This window comes from Coturnix japonica, chromosome 3 (assembly GCF_001577835.2).
Source record: "Coturnix japonica isolate 7356 chromosome 3, Coturnix japonica 2.1, whole genome shotgun sequence".
NCBI lineage: Eukaryota > Metazoa > Chordata > Aves > Galliformes > Phasianidae > Coturnix > Coturnix japonica.
The window spans coordinates 28443553-28468535 of NC_029518.1; the positions used below are offsets into that span (position 1 = coordinate 28443553).

Consider the following 24983-nt stretch of genomic DNA (forward strand, 5'->3'; position numbering starts at 1 on the left):
AATAAATATTTAAGATAAATTCCTTCCTTAAATGCCTCAAATTTCAACATAAAACAGTAGGACTCCCAAGCTTCAGTGTATCTGGTATAAAATCCTGAAACCCAGACATCTAAACTCTACAGCTTTAGACCTGGTTTGTCAGAAGTGAGAAGAACTATAGCAATAAAAGTGCCTGAAATTTAAAAAATGAATAGAATTACAGTGTGTTTCTTACAAAAAATTTAACAATCTTGGATGGAAGGTCTAGCTCTCACAGTCAGACAGAGTAAACTCAATTACAAAAAGGCCTAAGCAGAACGAGCAGTCCTATGAGAAACTAAATAATCTTAATGGATAGTGAATGGAAAAGTGAAGGTATATAAAGCATCACCTTCTCTACTCTCTTGAGTATCTCCAATTACAGACAGAAGACATTACTCTGAAACAGAAATCTAGAATAGAAATAATTACACAAAAGAATTACTTTTATTTGTTTGGAACTTAAGCAAATCTGCGACACTACAACTAGTTCACCGATACACTGAACATACCCAAGAGTAATTCTCATTTTAGAGATTAAAACCCACATTTGGGAGAAGAAATCAAATGGAATCCATGCTCTCTAGAACAAAAGTAAACTGTATATAAATTAAAGGCATTTGCCAATTGCTGTTTTGAGATTTATATTCTAACATCCTATAGTACAATACAACTACAGTCAAATAAACACTAAGAAAACATCTTTAAAGAAGTCTTACCTTTGGTGCATGCACATAATCTGTCTGTGCCCGAACAGTATATCACCGAGACAAACATATCTGGTTCCTCAGTGCCCTCCTTTTTAGGCGGCTCCACTTTGGCCAGAATTTCAAAGTTCGAAAGATCTAGTATTTTTACATATCCTCCCTGAGTAGTTATTACCAGGTGCCCAAGAGTAGAGATCTCAGATCTTCTGTCTCTCCCACTGCCATTTTTAGAAGTTAATTGCATTTCCTCTACAGGTTCTTCACAGTCATCCTCTCGATTATCCAATATATCTGGTGGGAGTAAAATCATTGAGGTAATTGTGTCTTGGGGGTCTTTGATATGCTGGATTTTTACCGGTTCCTCCTCTAAAGTAACTATTCTAGTGGCATAATTCATTTTATAAAGCACTAGGTATCCACCACTAACACTTCTCTGTTCAGGCTGAATTATTAAAGGAGTTGTTACATCTGCTGGTGGCTCATGTTGGATTACATCGATACTTGTGCCATTCACTACAGCAAGACTTGATTCTATTTCACCCTTCCTTCTATTACATAGTGCTGAGTTTAATTTATTTAAATTATTCAAGGCCTCTACTTGATTTATTGCACTCAGAGATTCAACAGGACAAGTCCGAAGTCCTACTAATAAATGAACTCCATCTGCACAAGGAGTGATTGAATCTACACAAAGGTTCTCCTCCTCTGCAAACTTCGGCAGACGCAGGCACTGAACCAAAGTCCCAGGCTTGGGAACCATAGAGCTCCACTTGTCCGAGTCCGGAGAAGTTAGGTTGGCTGCAGCATCTGCAAACTGCTGAATATACGTCACAGGGGGATCCTGTAACAGCAACTGTTCTTGACTGTCCAGCTCCATTTCAATGATCTGTGGAACTGTGAAACCATCTTCATGAATACTTTTACTTATAAAGTTCACCTGTGAAAAAAGTTTTCCTCTTTCATCAGACTCCTTAATGCTGTATAGCAGCAATACAGGTAAAGTCCTCCTTATCAGAGGGGAATTCAGTTCTGAAATAGTGCAGGATTCATTGTCAGTTGATCCCTGTTCTGAGACACTCTCACCTCGAGTCCTGCTTAAGCCATCCAGTGACCGCTGAGAGTTACTGCTAACAGGAGAGGTAGCAGGTGATTTGTATGTTAATAGACCTCCAGCTAATAAACAAGGAAAGGGAATGTTGTGTTGTTCGACATGTTTTTCCTTCATCTTTTCACTCTTACAGTTGGCCAAAGAGGGGTTTGCCCCAAGTTCTTCCAGATCCTTAACCGTGTCTTCTAGAACATTCGCAACAATTTCCCACTGAAGTTTCTCAGGCTGCTGAAGAATGCTGAGAGCTGTTATATCAAGGTTGACTTCTGTCGTTTCTTTTTGTGAAGTATGCCCTTTAAAACAGAAATTGTTAATACATGTTCAAAAAAAAGGAATCATAGTATTACAAATATAACACACCCTCATAATTAAGAGAAAGTTACTGCTCCAGATTCGGTGTATTACAGTGTTCTGTTTGTTCAAGACTTAATAGCCATGAAACAATAGAAAAGGTCTAAAAACATTCCCTCAACATAGGCTCTTGTGTGTATGCACATGCTCTATTTCTCCTCTCCTGTTGCTCCTGATTCAGAAGAGCAAACCAATTATGAAAAGCAAGCACGTAAATCTTCCTTCTCATAAATATTTCTGATTAGACTCTAAGAAAACACAGCACTGTTCTGCTTCCATCTGAAACCTTTGTTCAGAAAGAGAAAAAAGCTAGTTTTTAAATCAAAGACCATGTATGAAAGGAAATTAGATACAGGAACTCTCTGAAAAAGCCCCCCTGAATTTAAAGGGCTTTCAATAGCCGTCATTCGTTCTTTTTTTCAATAAGTTCTTTTTAACAGTTTTTCTTTTCTCCTAAATGTACTCTTTCCACCACATGAATGACAACTATTGGCACTTCTTCTAGGTCTAATACCACAAATACAATATCCTCTGCTTTAGAGAGGGTTTAAGAGCCTGAGAGTAACAGTTTCCTTCCTGACCTCTACATATTACACAGATCAAATATAACCTACCCGTTACAGATTCTGATCTGGAATGCTCTTCACTGTCTGAATCATCCAGTAGGTCATCACTGAAAAAAACCACATGTGTATTAATGTTACCAGCATGCTGTTTGCATTCCTATTCTTCAATAAATCAAATGAGTAAAAACCAACACGTATATATACTTATATATACACACCAAATCTTTACTATTACCCCGTATTTTTTAGTCATCATTCTGTATCTGTTGATGAATTAGTAACAGACACCATCACGTGATTTTGTCAACAGACGTTAAGACAGTAGAGCAAACTGTGCTTTTATCTAGTCTCACTTTGCTATTGTATTCCCAACAATTCAGACATAAATTAAATGAAAATGAAAACCAGTTCGCAGAAATCTTTAGGAAGGAAAAACTTTCTAAAAACTGATGACAAGCTTTTAAAAATTCTTCAAAATAGTCTCTTAAAGGTGGAGCTGCCAGACTGGTTTTCAATTCTACTAACACAATGTTGTAGCTAACACAGAAAGTGTCACAATTCAGGATAGTCCTGTTCCAGTCATGTGTAATGTCTTCCTCTCACAGCACTGCAGCTATCAACATCATTCTCTCATGGTTCAAAATAACTAAATAAGTTCTGACCTTCTCAGAAAAACAACAAACACAAAAGACAAACAAAAACATTCCCTTCAGGAAATAGCATGCAATCATCATGTTGCTTTTAAAAACACTACCAGATGCGTTGTGTTTTCATAAAGGCAGATTCTGTTCAAGATCATTCTTCATGAGAAATAGGTTGCTTAGTAGTTCTAAGAACATACAAAGCTTTACACACTTGGCTTTTTAATACAAGAAAAAATTTCCTATTACAAGACCTTCAAGTACAGAAATAAGTGTCTTCGTAACTTTGGATTTAGTAACTCACAGTACCAAGTTAGACTCCCACATTTAAACAAACTGGATATCTTCTCCACTGGCCCAAGATAAAAGTATTTTCTTTAGACTCAAACATGATCAAACTTTATTTCACTGGACAAGAGCAACAATTCAATTATTTATCATCTACCCTCTCCTTGAGTGGGAAATAGAAAGGAAACTTCATATACATTAAGAAGAACAGAAGATGCTTAGACTTGAGCACCCTGTATTATTTTGTGAGAGTTTTAATGAGAAAGGAGTTTCCAGTAACATACTGTAAGTAGTATAAATGAAGGAATACTACTTAATCTCACTTGGCACTTCCTAAGCATCAGCATACCTTCTAACTTATTTAAAAGTTAAAGTCACAAATGAAAGCAATTTCTACCACAGCCACAAGATTTATTTTATGACTGACATAAAAATTAAGGAGACGCAATCAGAGAAAAGACACCTTCTAGGAACCTGTAAATAATCTTCATTTTCCAACCTGAAACGCATAATCCATAATTAAAATGAAAAGGTGTTCCTGAACTTATATTCCCAGCTTTTTTTTCACCTTTGGAACATCAGCATGGAACAGCAATGGGACTAGGTATTTCTTTGTTAGTAGAGACTAAAAACTGAAACAACAGGAGTAAAATGGAACTGTCTTTAAAAACTAAGATTCATACATATTACACGTATGCGTACATATAAATATTTATACAAATATATAAAATGATGAATTGAGTAGAAATAGTCATTTACAAAAAAAATATCTCCATGAAAACACTCTTACTCATCTCATGCATGAACTTATCAAAATTACATTTACTGCCATCACAATAACATTTCTTATTTCTGATTTTGCAGATTGGCATACCTGTCTCCTTCTAATTTTGGTATATCTGAGCAGCTAGATGAATCTTCTAGCCATGCTAGTGTTGGTCTCCTTGAGTCAACCCCTGAGCTCTGTTCTCCCGATAACATAAGTTGTTGCACAATAGCTGGATCATATGCATTGATCTCAAATTTCAAGTGGACCTGATAAATAAGAAAAAGCAGAAGAGGTCTTAACTTATATCAAGACGCTTAAATCACGAGTAACTAGTTAACAATTCCCTATATTGCATACCTTCATAAGTTTGGAAACATCCCATATGCAGATCTTCCCTCGCTTTGTTGCAGCAGCTAGAAAATGAGGGCAACTTCCAGATCCAAAGCAGGCTATTCTGTCAGTGCCATCTGTGCAGGGAAATTGTGCTGGACTTGTTGCCAGCGTGACTGAAAGAGGTACATTCTGAGTGTGCTCACCCTTCACAAACGGGCAGTTTGGGGAATGTCTCTCATGTTCAGACCTTTACACATTAAAAACAGATATATCAAAAATGATTTCTCACATCAAAAGTAAACACATCATATGCAAACTCAGATCATGAAATTAAAAACAAACTGTTTCTGAAACTGAACGCTACTGCAGCTGACCATACAAGATCACTCAGAAGTTAATAAAACAGCTTTCCCTACTATTTTTCTATAGCAGACTTTAATAAAGTCCTAGATCATTTAATGGATAACTCAATTCAAACTGAGGAAGCTGTCCATAATTTTAAAATCTGTCCATTTCATTGAAAAAAAAGTTCTAAAGGCATCCACACAACCACAAAGAAATTGACACACTGACCTAGAAGCATAAAAAAACCCAGCAAGCATTTAAACTTGATATACAAATAACAAGAGAAATGGAAAAGAGCGATTACATTAGTGCAAAATGCCTGGGAAAAAATGAGGAAAAGGAGATGAGAACTGTGAAAGGTAAGGCTAAAAAGAAAAGTCTCTGACAAGCCAGAAATAGGTTTTGTTCAAATAATGATTATAAATTAACAGCCAGGACAATAATTATGTTAATGACCACTTTAAACACAAAATACAGTTCTACATTTCTGTCACTATGCACAATTTTGATTAACTCACAAAATTAGTAATGGCTCCAGCAATTTTACATAGAAGACAAATGCACACTACATGGCCTCCACAGTTCAAAAACTCATGTTCATGTCACAATCATACAGAAGACTGAGTTTAGAACCCTATAAAGAAGTGCTGCCTATTATCTTTGTCACAAAATTATTAAAAAGAAACAGCAAAACCAGATTTAAGAAATAAGACCAACAAGAATTTCTTGTTCTTACTATTACACAGAAATTTGATGAATTACAAGGAATTATTCTGTGATTTGTCCCATGGAATCATTCTGGAATTCCATTCTCATCAGTGACTATTCCTAAACTCACTAGAAATCCTATCAAAGTACGTAGACTTCAGCCTCTGAAGATTTCTGATCTCTTCAGCACAGACCTAAATCTATTCCAAATACCATTAAACTTACCAGGGTTCATCTGTAGGCTCCCAGCATACCAAACATACACTACAGGTAAAGCACATGGCTCTGTCATCTCCTGATGAAGCAGGCTATAAATATAAAAAGAAACAACTGAAATTCATATAGCTATATAACATGAAACACCAATTAGGTGACTAAGTAACTCTCCTTCTAGTGGCATACCAAAGCACTACATCAAACACATTAAAAGCTCAAAACTACACACTTTAAAGGGGCAATATTTCACGTTAGAAAAACCAACTATGATACACCACATTTCTATAGAAGAGATCTAGAAATGCCTGTGCAAGCTACTGGATAAAAATCACACAGAAATAGAACAAGTGAACAGCATCACTACTAAGACTTCTATTTATATGGAAAAAGCTCACACAATTAAAGAAAAAAAATCAGAATCTCAGCAGAATTTAGTTGCGTGCTTGTAAAATCCTGATGTCATGACATATACTCCCTAATCATCACTATATAAATCTATTCCATAAACAATTATTTTATAGTAAAAGTGATTTCAGAGAATGAAAAAATGAAATAGAAAAAAGTAGTGTGCTAAAATGTTGAGGTTGTATCTATTCACAACTCAATAATTTAGTAAAGTGATCTAGGACTGCCGTGTGTTACGCTATAGATTTCTTTAAATCACACCAGGAAAGTGAAAACAACTCTGATGTCAAGCTTACTGGTGTTATATATATATATATATATATAAATATATATATATATATATTTTTTTTTGCTTTTCTTTTATTGTAAAAATTAATGATATTTACACAATAATCTACTGAGAAGGAAAAGAGATGTTAACTCTTTAACTGCCAAGTTACTTATTTTTATTTAAGAGAGATTTATTTGATACTTATAATTGCCTTATAATCTTATAATCATGCCTTAGTTTAGAACAATGCTTTTAGTGATCTGTACAAAAAAGAAGCAATCTCAAGGTATGGGAAAAAGAAAGGAATTTCAAAAAGCACAAAAAGGTTGAATGATATATTTTTTTCATTATGCTTTCTGCATCATTACTGGAATTGATTACAAGGAAAAAACAAAAGGCATTTTTCCAAATCCTCACCTAGGAGACAAAACTAAAAACAATAAAACCTTTTACCTGGTGGTAGAATCCAGCTTGAGCCATAGGATCTGGTTGTGCCCACCTATAACCCACATGAGGCCATGAAGTGAATGTCTCCCTTCTGTTAGCTTCGCTATACATCAAAGACCTAGAAGGGCAAAAATTCCACATTATCCAGAACTGTCACTTAGAAGTGTTGAAAACAAAGAATCAAAAAGAGAAAAAAAAACACAAACCAAGAAGTAAACTCATTGTGACATATTTTTTAATAATTTAGATACTGCTAGAAATAACAGTCTGTTACCTAAACTAATAGAACTGTTGAAGGGGTTTCTTTGACTGGATAAATTTTGGGTTATTAACTGAACATATATGAATGCACATGTTTACAAGTATCCCAGAGGGATATTCTAAGCTTGACTGAATACATGGTGTAAACCCCTTGACATGTTGCTCACTGCATGCTGTAATACTTGAAAATCATAAACTACTAAACCACAAAGTGTGAAATCCTCCACAAACTCTACACCTACAAGGAAAACACACACATCTCTTTTTGCCACCTTCCTTGTTCAAAACTAAACTCCAACTAGTTTTCTCTAGTTAGCGTAACAACTATCATCATTTCTTTCTCTTCAACAAATGTATTCCAGCATCATCCCACATTTCACCATCCTGCACAGAGAGGTTCACAGGGCTGGAAGAATTAGTGCTGCACAATGGGAAAGTGCCTCACATCTTCTTCCCCTCAGTGTCAAGATGTTTTTGCTGCCGTTTTTAGAGACAACGGACATGAAACACTTCCTATGTAGGAAGTAAACTATTCTTGCAACACTCACGTAAGGGCTGCCTTAACTTGATATTTTACCATTTTAAGAGATTGATCTCAGAGAGCCCTAATCAAAAGTCCAATGTGACAAGTTACAAACCCTGAGGTTTGAGGAGTGGAAGAATAAGATTCAATCACTGTAAGTAATGTTAACATAGTTTCAAAATAGTATTTATATAGTAACTTTCAAGAAGGCACTGGTTTATAAACTTTGAAGATTCACCAACATTCCAACAAGTCTTAGCTTATGAAGGTTAAAACAATAGGTTACTCACTTACACATTATCACTTAGATCAGAAAGAGATGAAGTAACAGTCTATGAGGTAAAATTTCTCTGATCCCAAACACATAGCAGCAGACTAGAGAGTTCAGAAGTAGCATTTATATACTCAAACAACTTCCTAACCTTTATCCTCTAAAAGACAAAGCATGGGGATAACTCCTTCCTGCATGAAGGAAAAAGAACTGATTTCATGATGTAGCATAGTGGGTATGCTCTAACTCTGCTAGACAAATGTGTTCACTCTGTTCAAAAGAGGCTTACATAAGCTCTTAAAACTATGTGGTTTCTGAACATTGCTGTCTCAGTAAGGTTTGCACTAAGTACTAGTTTGAGTAGAGTCAGTAACTCTAATAATCAGTCACGCGCACTTTACTGTCCAGACACAGCAATAATCAAACATGAAAAGTAAAATGTGGGTGAACACATACTAACACATCACAATACCACCTACAGAACTAAATTTAGAGTTGCAACAGTTAACTCTCCAAAAGCAAAGCTACCTCATCCAACTATAACTAAAGCAATACTGCAAACAGAACACTCTTTTGGCAACCATTGAGATTTCTCTAAGTTTACCAATAGGTACAGTGCACTGTGCCTGAAACAATTTAGTAGCTGTATGACTAGTGGCAAGAAGGTACAGAACAGGACTAATTCAATGTTTTTTCCTTCAACAAAGGAATTAATATCATTTAAGAGTCCATTCTAATCATACTAAAGGGTCAAATTCATCACTGAATTTATCTTAAAATACCTGTCCACAGATCGACCAGGTCCCACACCAAGTTCTGGTCGCGCGCTGGGTAAGAGGTAAGATAACCTATCCATCACAGAGGATGCTACAGGTAAGGCAGCAATATTTTGATTTATCTTCTTGAGTTCATTTACAATGGCACTGGCGACAGACTTCAAAACATGATGAGGAAGGTGGAACGTAACCGTTGCCCACTAAATGGAGAAAAAAAAAAAGCATCTAGGTAAATATATTTTAAGATTCTGGCAGTTGAACAAATAGCTCACAAAAATTTCTGAAGCAAAAGAATATGGACCTGTTGTAATATTTATTGATTTCAATCAATTTAAGAAGTAATACAGGAATAGATACTAAAACAATACAGACACAATGCAAGGAAATTTAATATCTTCCGAATTTTAATCTCTGTGCCTTGTTAGTTTTTTTGCTTTACAAGTCAAACTTCACCCTGGGGAACTAAGGAACACAAAGATTTTGTCCTCCTCAAATGAAAACCATCACACTAAGTTAAGCATTCTGTATGCTTCAATAACAGTAGCTAAGCAAATTAAAGTCAAGAATCCGTGCTAGACAGTACAGAAACAAATTCTCACCTTTGCAACTTTATGATTTGCTGCTGTTTCATGTGAGGTATTTTTTAAACCATCCTTCAGTTGTGTGATGAATAAGTCATATCCCTCTGTGCTAGAAACATCTACTTTTTCTATGCAAGCAGATAACAGCTGCTGAGCCTAAAATGCAGATGTGCAAGAGCAGTTAGTAACCACGCTGAATAGCTACAGAAAAGATTGACAACTGTTTCATCATTCTGGGAAACACAGACTGACGTGCCTGGTTTATCTTATGCTACATCAGCATAACTCCTACAGAGAGTTAAGACACAGAGTTGAGCAAGTAGTTCCAAATTTTATCCTACAGTCCAACCAATAGAAAAATCTCCGCAGTAATGCTAGTAATTATTACATGTTCCCTCAGGTACAATATTAACAAACATTAAACAAGTCAGTCATACAGTTAACACGTGACATATTAAAGCCAAGCAAAACAGATGACATCTATTGCCTAGAGGAATCTTCAACTCAGAAATAAAGCACCTAGAAAAACAACACTCTAAACATCCATTTATATAATTCTTTTCTTCCATGTCCCACATGTTTCTAATTTGCACCACATTGTATCACAGGTAAGAAACAAAGGCATACGCTGTGCAGCAAGCACAGAGCATTCCATACCTGTTGTTAAGTAGGCTACATCTGAACAATGTTCCATGAAACATTTCAAGTTACAAACAAAAGGAAATACTTCCAAAGGGCAACTGCCAGCCTTGACTTTAACCAGCCAGGAATTACTTCAAACAGAACGGCCAAACGACCACTTGGTTACATGCTTGGGGAGATCAGGGGAGAAAAGAATAAGCCAAATCAGGCCCTTAGCTAAGGCTGTACCTGTTCCTCAGGTTTCCATAAAGTATTATGCACAACTCACGTTTCAAAAGTCTCTCACATACAAGATCAACAGACAAACTATTGGTAATTTTATAGTTGTAGGATGAAGCAAAACCAGCATAAAGGCAGTAAAACAACTTGTCAGTGCTGCCTATTAGAAATGCATATACATTACCTGCAGACTAATCACACAAAACAAGTACTTAAGAGAGAGCAAAGTTTTGCAGAGAAGTTTTAGAGACTAATAATAATTTTTTCTTGAATAAAAGTTCTTTATCTTCCTGAGATGAAAGAATTGGACTGATAGATACAGAACGATACCCACAGATACTAAATCTTTCTCAAGTCTGGGCAACTCCTGTTTAAAACTAAAAATAAGATCTGAATGTTGCTAATGATATTCTTCCCATCTCTCTGATTTGGCCCTCAACTCCTCCAATCTGATCTTAATGACCTTCTTTGGAGCCAGTGGAATATCTAGCTAAAAAAACTGACATGATGCTATAGCTTGTATTTGTATTAAACCATCTGAGAGTGCAAACCAAAGACAGAAAAACTGTCATAGGCTTGGAAACACTAACATGTCAGCCACTTCCTGGTCAGCCACACACCCCAAGGACTTCATAGCTACCCACAAACGGTCTAAAATTGACACCAGGGTCAGAAAGCCCAGAAAACCAAGAAAACCAGAAACCTGAAAAGCTCTCTACAAAGACATCTGTCAAGTGACAGTTTATTGCTATTACTCCTGCTTCAGACAAGCAGTTCAAAAAACCACCAGTAACATACAACCTGTGTTCACATAAATATCTGAAATCATTGTTCAGGATAAGTTTTTCTAAGTGATATATCATGCAGGGAAAATTTATTTCCTCTATAAACTGGGAAGTTCACTTTTCTCAAAGTGCTTTAAAGCTCTGGAATCTGGATTCAACAGTCCAGTCTTCTTGGTGTTGTATTTTTAATGTATGCACTACTCTAAATAATAGCATTGACAGATGCTCTATGTTCTTCCCAAACAATTCTACTTGCAATTGAAACTGCTGTGCAGATTTACTTCCTTTTGGTGTTACTTCGTGATCACTACACACAGGTGAAAACTACTGTCTTCAACAAGAGTGTATCTCATAGCAGGCTGTATAGGAACTGTTGAGTCACGGCCTGAACTGCTGATTGAGCACCTGGGGAAAGGACCCAGTCAGCCCTGGGAGCACAGGTGAAGGCAATTCAGCTGTGCAACCTGAAGGGATGGAGCCTGGCTGCACCTCTCTTAGACCTTAGGGCTGACTGCATTGGGGAAGGATCTTTTTCTGGAGTTCACTCCCTGGTGGGAGCTTTCCTCTGCAAACCTGGAATCTTCTGATAGAGGTAAGTGATCTTTTTCCCTTACAGCACCTTTCTGTCATGACAATTCTCCCATTGTATTGATCTGCCAAATTGCTACACAGGTAAAATAGGAAAATACTAATGTACCTGCTATCTCATGTAAGAAATGTCTTATTGGTTTACCTTCAGCCAGCATAACAAAATCCTGAGCATTACGCCCCAAGCAAAAACGTACACATTTTCACCCCTTAAAGCGACAGTAAGTGCTTGGTTATACTGTCTTTTTTCCCCCCACTGAAAACCTTAGGGAAAAAAGCCACAACAAAACAAGGACACGTAGCAGCATCAACTTTCAAAAGATTCCATGCATGAGCAGTGACAATGCTCCGGAAACGTGTCATTTCTGTTCAATGAAGTTCCAAAATAACATGCTCCTGATGAAGGAAGCATCATTTTCTTGAGATACAAATAATTAGGATAAGTTAATGCTATATAACGGCTAGTAACTAAGAAACTTTCCATGCAGTTAACATTACTCTGGAAACTAAGGGACAAACATCTGGTTGCAGTATTTCTGACAGTTATTTACATATACTTTTTTTTCCCCCCTGTATCTTACCTCTGTAACTGGCAATTCAAGCTGAACCACATCATCTTGTTTTGAAACAGGTGTTTGCAGAGCTGTGTCTAACAATAAGATCCCGTTGAGATCTTTCCTACATCCTACTGCATAATCATCCACGAAGATCACTTTATCCACAGCAGAAATATACTGACATTTCACCCGTCCACCTGGTTTAGCTATAAAGGGAAAGGAAAAAAAAAAGATTATATTAGAAAACAACTTTTATTTAAAAAACCCTTTTTAAGAGCCGTAATGGAAGCCATCATTCACATTTTATTCCTACAGGAAGTTCTAAATTAGTGCTTTCAAGTCTAAGGTGTCTGATGTGCTTGACGTTAGCTGAGAATCAATAAGAATTAAACTATACCAGCATGAAAAGTAGGACAAAACTGTTGAACTACTATTAAGAGCAATTAATACTACTCCATTAAGTAAAAAAAAAAAAACAAAAAACAAAAGAAAAGTTACTCAAATCTCTGAGGACTAAGCACAGAGTGTGATGTGAGCCAATGCCATTTTAGCCTATGCCTTCCAGCACTGTCACCACCCAGCAGATCAGCGCCTCAGCACTCCAGCTGGACAGAACAGGAGAGTGGGTGAGGAGAAGGAATTCTGGAGTACTTGCACACTGTCTGTACATTGTCAGAGGTGAGAGAGGTTCATTGAGGCACTAAGGTAGCTTACTTCTGTAATGCCAAGGCCTAAGCTGAAAACATTCCATGGTCAACATAGAGCTGGTTTTGCTGCACAGAAACAGGGGTTTCCTTGAATTCTGCATTAATTAAGTCTTGTCCCTGTTCTCTTTCTTTGGACGCTATGTGCTGTTTCTAATTACAAGTAAATAAAAGCAACCATCTAGGTAGTTAGCATGGAGATAAAGACAGCTATGTAATTCCCAAATTCTCATCTTCACAGTTTGATATAGACAAAAGCAAATTAAAACTTCTCAAAACAGAGGACATATCACTCTGACCACAATACATCCTCTCTCAGAAACTCAGTTCAGGAATAGTTGTCAGCTACCCTTCTCATCAAAATGTTTTGAAACAATGACTCATATAACTCTCATTCCAGTCCATAAACCTTTGTCTGCATGAAGTATACCACAACTGTAACCATCACTATACAGGTCAGAAGCGCTTCAAGAGCAACAAAATCACTTCATAGCTGAGAAGCCCTTGGTTCTATCTCACCAAAAAGAGCCCTCTGAACAAGGCAAGGAAGTAAAGCCATCCTACAGAAAAAAAAAATAATGGTTTTTTACAAAAAGGCATTAATTTTTTAACTTCTTTACAAACATTAGTGGTAACAATGTATTAGAAATTATTACGTAAATAAAACAGAAAATACGTGACGTGCTAAACTAGCGCTCACAATAAATTAACACAGAGTTTGCAGTCTCTTCGGTGCGATCCAAGTGATGGATTACGACACTTTAGGACCCTTTTTTAACCTATCACTTCTCTCCTCTTCCTTCCCAGAAGAAGAGAAAGCAGCTCACTTTTCTAAGCAGTGCCAACAGAGTGAACATTTCTTTGGCACCTTTTTTATTTCATATCAACCACAGAAGTACATTCACGCTGTGTTTAGCAGCCCACAGGAGCCCTGGTTCTGTACATCCTTCAAAGATAGATTACTCTTCTTTTCATCATTTTTGCAGAGATGGTAAAAGAAATCTCACGTCTGACCCACCAGTTAGCTAACAAACAGCCTCTGTGTCATCAGAACCAAATTTAAAAGACCATGCAGTAGATAATGTGCCTAATCAACATACTATTTTTGCTCTGTTCCAAAAGTTATGACAACACAAAAAATACATTGCCCAACAGCTACAATCCTTACAAGGCTTTTTATACTGTGGTTGCCAGAAAGATCTGCCTAAGCTATCTCTTAAAAAAAATAATAAATTGCAGTTTCTAAGCTGCTGGAACTCCAAGAAAAATATTAAATCAATATTTAGCATTGTTTCAACAACCAGAGAAACACGTTCTGCAAACAACTGGTTTCCAATTTGAATAGCTTCTGAACTGCTGACAAGCTATTCTGCAAACTGAGCAGATGAATTCTGAAGTTCAAAGAACGCATTTCAAGATGATTTCACTCCTAGTCGCAAAGTGGATCACAGTTCACATACTGCTGGTTGCATTGTTTACAACAGTAAGTTGAGAAAACCAGGAAACAAAAGAATTTATACATCATGAGCATGGAAAACAATGCTTATAGGAATTTACTCATCCTCAAAGCATCTGCAGAAGGGTCATTTGTAACTTAGGATTGATATTTAACAATGTATCAAAGGACTCCAACCAATATCTGCTTGACAAACCTACTGGTGCCACCATAATATCAACTAACTCTCCACCCTGGCTATGTTTACTGGCATTAAGTAGTGAAACATGGCTTCATAAGTCACAGCTCAAAAATGTCATGTAAATTCATTAATAACTTAAGATAGATAGATAGATAGATCACCAACACTCAACTATTATTCTTATTTTAGGTCTCAGTCCCTCAGCTATGATGTATTTTGGGTGGCAACAGGAGAATGGCCAAAGTTTTTAACAATTCTGCTTTCTAGTCTTAACCACAAGTGAATCACAGCCCCTCCCAGCATCTCTGCCCATCTGTCTAGGATTAAAAACAAAACAAATCACAACAAAATCATTCGGTCTTTTTTCAGTTCCAATAAGGAAAGCTGGCAGGCCGCTAGCACACTGGAACTGAGAGCCCAACGTGTGGGAAATGTCATCTATTAGAACATCACAGGTAGTGATCTGAAAAGCTGAAACAAAAGCAAATTAACATCAGACTGTAGAAATGAAGAATTTGAGAACAGGAATGTTCTCCCTGCACCTTCTTTACATCAAGCAATTTCCTGTGATCAAAATCTGACCTATAAAAGGAAAGAAAAAAAAATACAGAAAATCAGATTGTTTGTAGAATATATAAAGATTTAAAAGCATTTATTGCAGCCCCTTGTTTACAGCCATTATGATGAACCAAACCAATCACAGATTTGGCCTTACTTTTTAAGGAGTAGAACTAAAACCTGTGTCTGAATTTTGCTGCCAGAATGACGCCAGAGCTCCAAAGAAAGTGACTGTTCCATACTCAAGGCTGCCATCAGGAAGAGATGGAGGGTGATGCTGACAGTGACATATTTTACCTTTTCTGTTACTACCAAGAAGTTAAAATGCCTTGAAAACTATTGACCAGTGTGACTGCACTACAATGTATTATAGTTAGTAATTATCTTGCTAAGAAGTTCCCAATGTGGAACAAAAACCAACAGATAGTTCCTAAGTTAGTTAATTATGGTTTATCAATAGCTATAAACTGATGGCAGTAAATGTATGCATCATAGCACTAATTCCATAATGCCAATATCCAAGACCAATTAGACCCAAAGGAATACCCATAATTTCTATCTATGAATGCAATTAGGCCTTTAGATTAAAGCTGTATTTCTAAAGAAGTAGAAATCCCATCAGCCAAGCAAAACAAGGCACTTCACATGCACCAAATCCTTTTCCATTTTCAATTAAAACCAAAACATAACAGTATCTCAGTACATTTCAAAATCCTGCAACCACAGGAATGTTGATAAAGTTTCAGGAGTCCAAAACCTTCAACTGTCCTCTTAATGCCTCATCCTTAGATGTAAACATCTCCAGCTATTTAAAACAGAATCCAAAAGGTTAAGAGAAGGGAAGAGAGTAGTTCAAAGGCAGAAGCACAGCCCGATTTGCTCCAAGGATCACCTCAGCAAAGCACTCTGCTGCCACTGTGGAGATGCTCCACAGCCCCTTTCCTGCAAAACAAGAACATCCGCAAACCTGGGTGGAAAGGAATCTACTGGATGTGAAGTTCAAGTTACCATTTTGCATGAATGAAGCCTGAACCTGCATGTTTCCTTCATGAGCAACAATTTCACTTTTAAATGTCACTGTGTATACCATGTATACTTACACCTCCATGAGACACATCAGCTGGAACAGCAGACCAAATAGACTGAACAAATCGAAGACACATTTAGAGTTGAAAGAGAAAAGAAAACCAAAATTGCTTTCTAAACAGCAAGACTGTTAAAGGAGGCATAAATACCCAGCTTTGCACTGCAAAGTGCCTTCACTTAATCTGTAATATTGTTATTTGCCAAAATTGGATTTAGTTAATCAAAAATAAGACATGATTTATATTATTTATATTACCAGTTTTGCTGTATGATAGTGGGCCTGAATAATTGTTGCTAAAGTAGTGTAGGAAGATGTGTTCCCTGGGCTAAAACATGGGAGAGTAACGTGTATATGAATGAAAAACATCCTGATCAAGAAACTCATAACAAGTAACTAACAATGCTCACAAAGTTTCAGAACAAACAAAAACCCAACTGAGATCAGAGCAGATCACAACTCTCAAGTACTAAGCTTGAAGACATGAGGTTCTTTTGTCCTCTGCAGATCTAAAGCAGAAGACTGAACTAGCAGGAAGACTCTGGACAACTCTGGAGGTAACAAAAAGGTAACTGAAGCACTAAAGGGCAGAGATGCCACTTATATAAACCTCAAAAAGGCCAGAGAAATGGCTTGACACAAACCCCCTGAAGTTCAACAATGTCAAGGTCTTACAGCTGTTATGGAATATAACTCCATGCATCAACAAAAGCTGGGGACCAAGCATCTAAGTGGCAGCCCTGTGAAAAGAACCCGGTGATCCTGATGGACAGGCTGAACAAGAGTCAGAACGCATCCTCACACTGACAAACTCCCCACACAGGAATCACATAGATGAACTCAGGGAAAAAACATGATTTTCTCACTAGACAATTCTGCAGCCACACGCAGGATGCCACATCCAGCTCTGACTGCCCACTTGAGACAGGGCACTTCTAAGGGTCCAGTAGAGTCACTCTAAGGTGCCTGGGGAGCTGGAGCATGCAACACATGAGAAGAGGTTAAGGGAACTGCCTTGTTCAGACTGGAGAAAAAGTGGTTCAGGAAGAAATCTAAGTATTCCCTTGCTGCAGTAGTAGTTCAACAGTTATGTTAGATGACTGAGTTATTATTTATCTTAATTATGTTACTTCTGAGGAAACATAACAGTGTAGAAGGCAGCAATCATACAGGAACCCCACATCCAAGACTGTGATCTAGGTCAAGTTCTCAGAGCTAAAGAAAGGGTGCACATACAACAGTACTTCTTGTGATGCAGCCCCCGGCAATTTTTGCTCAGGGACCTTCTGAGACAAAAGTCATTTCTGCTTCATATGATGACCTTTGATTGTTTTTTCTTCCATTCATTTGTTCAATGCTGTTTTAAGTTCACATAAATATCTGGAGTCTACTATCTTCTGTAGGCAGCCACTGAGTGTGTTTCTATTTCTCACAGTTGTTTTAAACTAGGAATCTCCTCATTTCTTTCGATGCCTCCAGTCACAAACTGCAAGATACATTTTATTCTAAATATACTGCTCGCAAATCCCAGATACTGTAAACCTCTTTCAGATCCTTACCTTCCCATTCTCTATCATTTTTCCTCCCACGCTGAATACTCATCATCTATTAGATTGTGTTGAGAACACAAGCCACTGCACACCTTAAGTCTGTAGTTCTGTTCTACTTTTTAGAGTATGGAAGTATCAAAATCGCACAAGTGAAATCACTTCAGATTTGTATTCTCAGACAATTTCCTGAGGACTTCTCTAGTAATTGCTTATGTGATCACTACTGAGCATGTAGCTGGTATTTCATACTTCTAGCACAACTCCAAGATCTCATTCTGTCACTACGAGTCAGTTCAGAATCCAGAACGCTGGGCTCCAAATCCACCAAACTCTTACAAGGACTTCAAATTAATTAAACGTGTTCTCAAAGAGTTTATCTCCAAATAACTGCTTCCACATAGGAAAGCTGAAGTAGAAGAGGCCAGATCCGCTACTGGTTAAGATACATTTAAAAGAGAAACTACTCTTCAGGATGCCTTCGGGAATTCTACAGAAAAGCCAACAAAACTGAAGAAACTTGTACAGTTAAGACAACTACTTGCAGCATAAGTTCAACTTGTATAGTCACCGCAGTGAAATACTAAGTTGAGTTGCTCTGAGGAGATATTCACAAAAGCTAACAACACCCTTTATAGATGTTCTTGCCAGGCTCTTTCAATACGTAGCAGGAAGAAGGTTCCTCCAGAAGTTCAGACTAAGGACTTCTTTTTATTAAGTAGAGAGGAAATCTATGTTTAGTTATTGAAAAATGTTAGGCATGTTAATTTTGACTTAAAAAAGCTATAGAAATCATAACAGAAAAAAAGTCCACTATTGAAAGAAAGTCTATCTAGCAGCGTGGCATGCCATCATTTCCAATACTACACAGATGCAGGATCCAGCAGAAGTCAATTGAATTTTCCACAATATTTTTCCACAATATCTTCTGGATCTCCAATGAAGTCTTTCTCGCCCTCCCTTTGCCACCAGCTGTCCAGCTTCCCCCTTCCCCAAACCTTCCCAGTTCTCTTCCCACCATTACCCAGCCTCTTCACCACATTTCTCAGTGCCATCCCTTCACCCTTCCAGCTCACCCTTTCCGTAAGCAGCTCTTCCTCACAGTTTCCATAGCCTGCTGCTCAGGCAGCAGCGTTTATCAAACTCTTCTTCTAGAGCTGTCAAATATTAAGTGAGATCCTGATTCACTTAGCTCAGGAAAGTGCAATGGACCACACAGTTTTCCTCCCATGAACTGTACAGTAGATAGAAGAACTGCTGGCAGACACCACACTGTGCAATCCTTCAGAAAGTAGCACACACAATCATAGAATCTCCAAGGCTGGAAAAGACCTAAAAGATCATCCAGTCCAACTGTTCACCTATTACTAATAGCTCCCACTAAACCATGTCCCTCAACACAACATCCAGTCATTCCTTGAACACCCCCAGGGTCGGTGACTCCACCACCTCCCTGGGCAGTGCATTCCAGTGCCTGACCACCCTTTCTGAGAAGTAATGTTTCCTAATGTCCAGCCTGAATCTCCCCTGCCATAGCTTGAAACCAATCCCTCTGGTCCTAAACATGAGACAGGATATGCATTTTCATGAAGGACACTCATTTTCAAGACTACCAAACTGATGAGCAAATTCCCTTTTCCTCAGAGTAATGAGTAAAAAAATATCAGTAAAACATCTGCTGACCAGCTTTAGCAAATACCCCAATCATTTCTGAAACACGGTGATTGTAACTACATAACAAGTTGTTATTTCCAGAATTTTACACTTTCCATTTAGGCAGTAAAACAAATAGCAGTTTGTTTTGTTTTTTTCCCTTCCCATTCTTAGCAGCACAGTGCCCTTTGCCCTAATACACAGACCAATCTTCAAATACATTTAGCATGTACCAGACTTCATGTCTATTTTTTGACTGGCACCGTGCGCTGGGTCTTTAGCAAATCTTGACAACCTTCTGAATGACAAGGGAGCAAAGGAAACAGGCAGCATGAAAACCAATAATTGACTCCACAGAGACCAAAAGAAGCTACAAATATTGGTATCCACACACACGCCCCAAATGAAAGAAGTGAGCAATAGCTGTTCTTCCTACAATTGTCCACTTAGCAATAAGCGCTCCTCTGCTGACTGCAAGCAGTCACTGCAATTAAGACGGCATTAACTATTTAAAGGACAGCTTTCTAACGGCAGAAGGCGATACTGTGGCTTCAATTAAGAAGCAGCAGGAAAGCAAAGTGAGCCAGTTGTACATTTTTTATTTAAAAACAAACAACTGGTGAGCAGCTCCAGAGCCGCAGGGAACAGACAGCGAGCAACTGCTATCACAGAACAGGAGTTAGCACTCTCTGAGACACTCAGAAGTTGTCCTGGAGTCTGCCTGGTTACAAACCTTATCTCTTCCAAGATGTCCTGAAGAAGCTTTTTTGAAGGATGTCCTACTGTTCAGAGAAAATTAAGAGAATCTTTATAGCAGCAAGGATGGACAATTTTGTTTCCTGATTTGAAAGTATTCGGGAAGAAAACCTGAAAGACCAGATAACACCACACACACACAAAAACCCAACAAATACAATCGCTATTAAAATCTCAAGAGAAACAACTACAGTGAAACTTCAGTCTAGGTCATTTTTTCTTATACACTGTCTAAAGAAAACCAAGAGGTTGCATTTCACTTAAGCTCAAGTGATGGATTCCAGTGCAATAGCAAGCATTGATATAAACTGTACTACTAAGGACTTTGAAAGGGGCCCTAATGAGCCAGCTAAAATACAGCAGGCTGCTCTAAAGGACCAACTGAGCATATCCAGATACAAATCACCGAGCATCACGATGATCAGAAGAGGAAAAAGATAAACTCACAAACTGGCCAATCCAAAGCAAAACCATTCTTCATGCTACCATTACTGAAGAGTCAAGCAGATTTATCTGCTTAGTTCACGTCCAGAATTTGATGGAAGGAAGAAGTTAGCTCAACCAGAACATATTTATCTCCTATATTTTGCATAATACAGCACACAACAAGACCAGGAGCTGAGCTGAAGGGTTTGTCATATAACCATGTTAAAAGCTGTCTTGACCAAAGACGGATGACAAGCAGTACTGCAGTTGAAATGTAGCTTATCATATCCATCAGAAGTACCTTGATGATCTCTAAGGTCCCTTCCAACCAACACGAGACTATGATACTATGATATGATACCTCAGCTACCTGCAAGATGGAATACAGCAGGAAGGCAAAGCTCAAATCCCCTGCTGCAGAGCACAGTACTTCCCTTCCAGGTCAGTTAGGAGCACTTCAAGATGCATCTTCCTGCCTGCAGAAGGCCTTTTTCCAATTCCATTTGCACAGGAAAAGGAAACTTCCCATGAAATACATTCAAGTATTCTGGAATTTTCACTCATACAGCACTACAGTTGTGATGACGGCCATGAACCCATCAGTCAAGACACAAATGATCTGTCAATAAAAAACATTTTTATGTTTTGCCTGGCAACAGAGCTTACATGTCCATCACTGTTGTCATCCCTGGATGACTGCAGTAAACACAGTAATGAAAAAGAATTGATCTTTTATTTTAGCTTCTGCAGAATATAAAGCAGATGTGTTTCCACAAAGCCTGGAAGTACCATTTCCCAGCATCTTGATAGAATGGCAAGACACGTGTCAGAAGGGGATATGGGACACACGTTGATTCAGCCAGCTGACAAATGGAGCACACAGTCCTACAATCTTCACTGGGATTAAAATACAACTCAAATCTGACAATTCTCCTGTCCTGTTGGGTTTTGTGAGCACTTACGACTTCTCGTGAATGACCTTAAGATCAATAAATCAATTGAATGATCTCACTGAGAAGCACTTTTCCTAGACAGGCGTGGTCATCCAGGTCCAAGTATATTCAAAAGCAAGATATTGTCAAATACCCAGCAATATTGTAATGGAATCACACTTTTTTTTTTGTCTGTAATTAAAGAAACGATACAAAGGTTTGAATGGAAATTACTTGAGCGGTGTTACCACAGTGAGCTTGAAACAGATGGAACTGCTTCTGCTGCCCTTCATGCATTTCAAGCCTAGGAATGGGTGGCAGAGTATCCCAACTGTGCTTTCCAAGACATTACACAAAGCACAAGCTCCCTCCATCACTTCCAAGTTGCACAAGAGAATCTTTTCTTCTTGCACCACACAGAAACACAAAACATAAAACTGAAAAGGTACGTGAGGCCAACCTGCTGCCACAGGTGACCCCCTGGGCTGGGATCTCTTTCTTTCTAAACTCTTCTGCTGTAGGAACAGGAACACAAGGGCTTCTGGTGATAATTCAGAATCTCTGTTTCCCTTACAGGAACTGGTGTATGCATACAATGAACAGATCCCTTTCTATATTAAGCACTAGGATTCAGAGGTTTGTACTTCGATTACTGTCAGGGCCTCTACAGTCATCCTGGAGACTCTAGCAAGCAAACACTGTATATTTTAGCATACGAGACCCTGAAGCCATTGCTATGACAATTTCCTTTAGAAAAGAAACTACAGAAGCATACAAGACAGCCACTGGCCTTTAGACGGTGCATTCAGGTTCCCTCCTGTGTTCCTGCTCAGGCTTCCCTGGGAACTGCAGCACTCTCTCTATTCACACAGTTTTCTCATTTCATTTGTAAATAACTGGAGCTGACAAATCAAATATCAGATGAACTCTAAGAAAGTCACCTGATATTGTAGAATTTTGTTATTTTGTTTTGCCAGGGGGAAGGCTGTTCAGTTTGGTTTTTGTTTTTATTAAGACAGAGGAAAAGGTTTTTCCTTAGCACTGTATCTGGAACCTGGTATTTGAATCATTCATGTTCTTTGGATACCAGTGTTCAACTTGCAACTGGAAGCACACAAGTACTGAAGTGTCTAAGCAGGAATAACATACTCAATAGACTTGTGTGACAGATGCCCTCTACTCCCCAACTGACCACTACTAACAAGCACAAAAATGCACAATCGCCAGCAATCACAAGAACCACTCCTGCATTTGCCTGCAGGTCTCTCTGAAGTGACCATGTCTGCTGAGAGAACAAAGGACAATCCTGACCAGGTAAGACAAACATTCACACCAAACGCTCACTTCATTTTCCCCTTACTGCTGACACTCTGTTTCACTATCACACCCTAAGCTGTTGCAACTGATCCCCTGGCTGCCCTGAATACACCTACAATGCTCACACAGGGAACAGACTTCAACAGTAGAAAATGACTGCACATGTTCAGGAGGCAGATCTTTCAGTGTTGCGTCTCAAAGAAACACTGGATGGGAGTGAAAAGCACAAGTATCCTCGTGGAATTCCTGCAGCTTGGGCTCAGAAGAACCATCCCCAGATCGTCAGATAAATCAAACCAATTATGTTGGCATCAGAAACTGAAGCACAAATGCCAGAGACCATGTCCAAATCTCCAGAAGCATGAAGACCTGATCCATAACTGAGCTGCCTTCTGGCTATCTTTTATCTTGCTCTTTTAACACACCAACAACAGCAATCCACACATACATTCTAATGAATGCAGGCTCCACTGCTCTACTGGTTTCAGTATTCCACAGATTCGATCTTTTCACTAAGAAGGAGCTCAACATTTAATATCTTGTCACAGCGAAACTCAGATGAAAGCAACAGCAGGGTTTGGTGATATTGCATTTTATTGTAGTTTTATTTCTTTCCCTTGTTAGGTCCCTTTTTCTTCCTCTGCTTTCTAGAGAGAAAGGCTGGTATGGTTTTATTTGTTTGTTTTTTATCCCCCATGGATAACGATTAAAAGCATTTTTGTTCAATGCAAACCTCCTGGCAGGGCAAAAGGCCCAGTCACCAAGGAGGACATCAGCCTCTCAAGAGGAGCAGTTTTAATTCCTAGAGACTCTATTTTTAGGTGTGGCACCACAAGTCCCTGTAGCAACAATATCCTTTGACTTGTCATTTATGTCAGGGGAGCACACGGGGACAGCCGGCCTGCAGGTCTGAGTGCCCAGCCACCAACATCTGACACTCAAAGAGTTTGTCCCGCACAGAGCACACAGCCAGCAGAGAACAGACTAATTCTCTTTTTCTCTTCTTTCCAAAGAATGGCTGAGAACATCAATCAGCCTCAACAGCCACCAACCCAGCTCCTGACAGCCACAGCAGTCTCAATCTATAAGGACGTTCACTTGTATTTTCTTCCAATTAGTGAAGATTATAAATTTAAACAGAACCACCTGGGAGCAGCCAATATCTGGTCACACTGCAAGCAGCTCTGTTGTTTGACGTGAGGAGGAGTAGAATCCATCCTTTGCAGCCATTCCTTGTGTCGCAGAGAAGACTGACACTACCGGAAGCACACACGGCTGAATGTACGTAACAGAGGCAGAGCACTGAGTTATTTTTAAATAGTTACTATGTAGGGGAAAATTGCCATTAGCGTTTTGAATACTAAATCAAACCCCTTGCAAGAATTTTAGCATAGAAAAAAAAAAAACATGAAAAAAAAATCCACCAACCAACCAACCAACTCCAAACCTCAGACTTCAATGATTTAGAATTCACTTCTGCTGCTGATGGACATTAAACATTTCCTACGCAGGCAACCAATTACAAACTGCTTCCATTTATGCCTGCTTCCCTACAACTTGGAAGCAATCCTCAAACTGTGGTAACAGTCAGAAGAAAAGAAATGGAAGTTATTAATGTAGAAGCACCTGAGGAACAAGTAAGGTGGAAGAAAAGGTATTTTAGAATCAGTGACTTGAATTCAGAACAAAGAGGGGAACACCACCCAAGAGTCTCGCTCTCAATACAAGCAGCGTTCAGCAAAAGCAGCTGACAGCTTCTGCATCCCACTGAAATTATTTTTGCTCCAACCACGTATCAGTTTATAATGCACCCAACTTTGAATTGTGAGCAGAAATCATGTTCTTCTCTTTTGTTCTCTTTAGCTTGGCATTATAATACAGTTGCTGGTTTTCAAGGTAAAAGTACATATATTACTCAGACTGTGTCATGTCTGTACAGCTGCTGACAGTGCTGGGCCACATGCAAGAGACAACCATCAATCCTTCACTCACA

The 24983-nt window shown here is 38.4% G+C and overlaps 1 protein-coding gene across 8 annotated transcripts in view; it reads right to left on the reverse strand.

The window, feature by feature from the left end:
* BIRC6 (baculoviral IAP repeat containing 6) overlaps positions 1–24983 on the reverse strand; it is a 151134-nt gene that overhangs the window by 124948 nt on the left and 1203 nt on the right. For all 8 annotated transcript variants that reach the window (XM_015857677.2, XM_015857679.2, XM_015857673.2 and 5 more), the window contains exons 2-10: positions 12401–12582; positions 9604–9741; positions 9011–9204; positions 7180–7291; positions 6060–6142; positions 4806–5028; positions 4554–4714; positions 2799–2857; positions 738–2126 (exon numbers count right to left, since the gene is read on the reverse strand). In XM_015857677.2, coding sequence (XP_015713163.1) covers positions 738–2126; positions 2799–2857; positions 4554–4714; positions 4806–5028; positions 6060–6142; positions 7180–7291; positions 9011–9204; positions 9604–9741; positions 12401–12582 — 2541 coding nt within the window. The remainder of the gene's footprint in view (positions 1–737; positions 2127–2798; positions 2858–4553; positions 4715–4805; positions 5029–6059; positions 6143–7179; positions 7292–9010; positions 9205–9603; positions 9742–12400; positions 12583–24983) is intronic.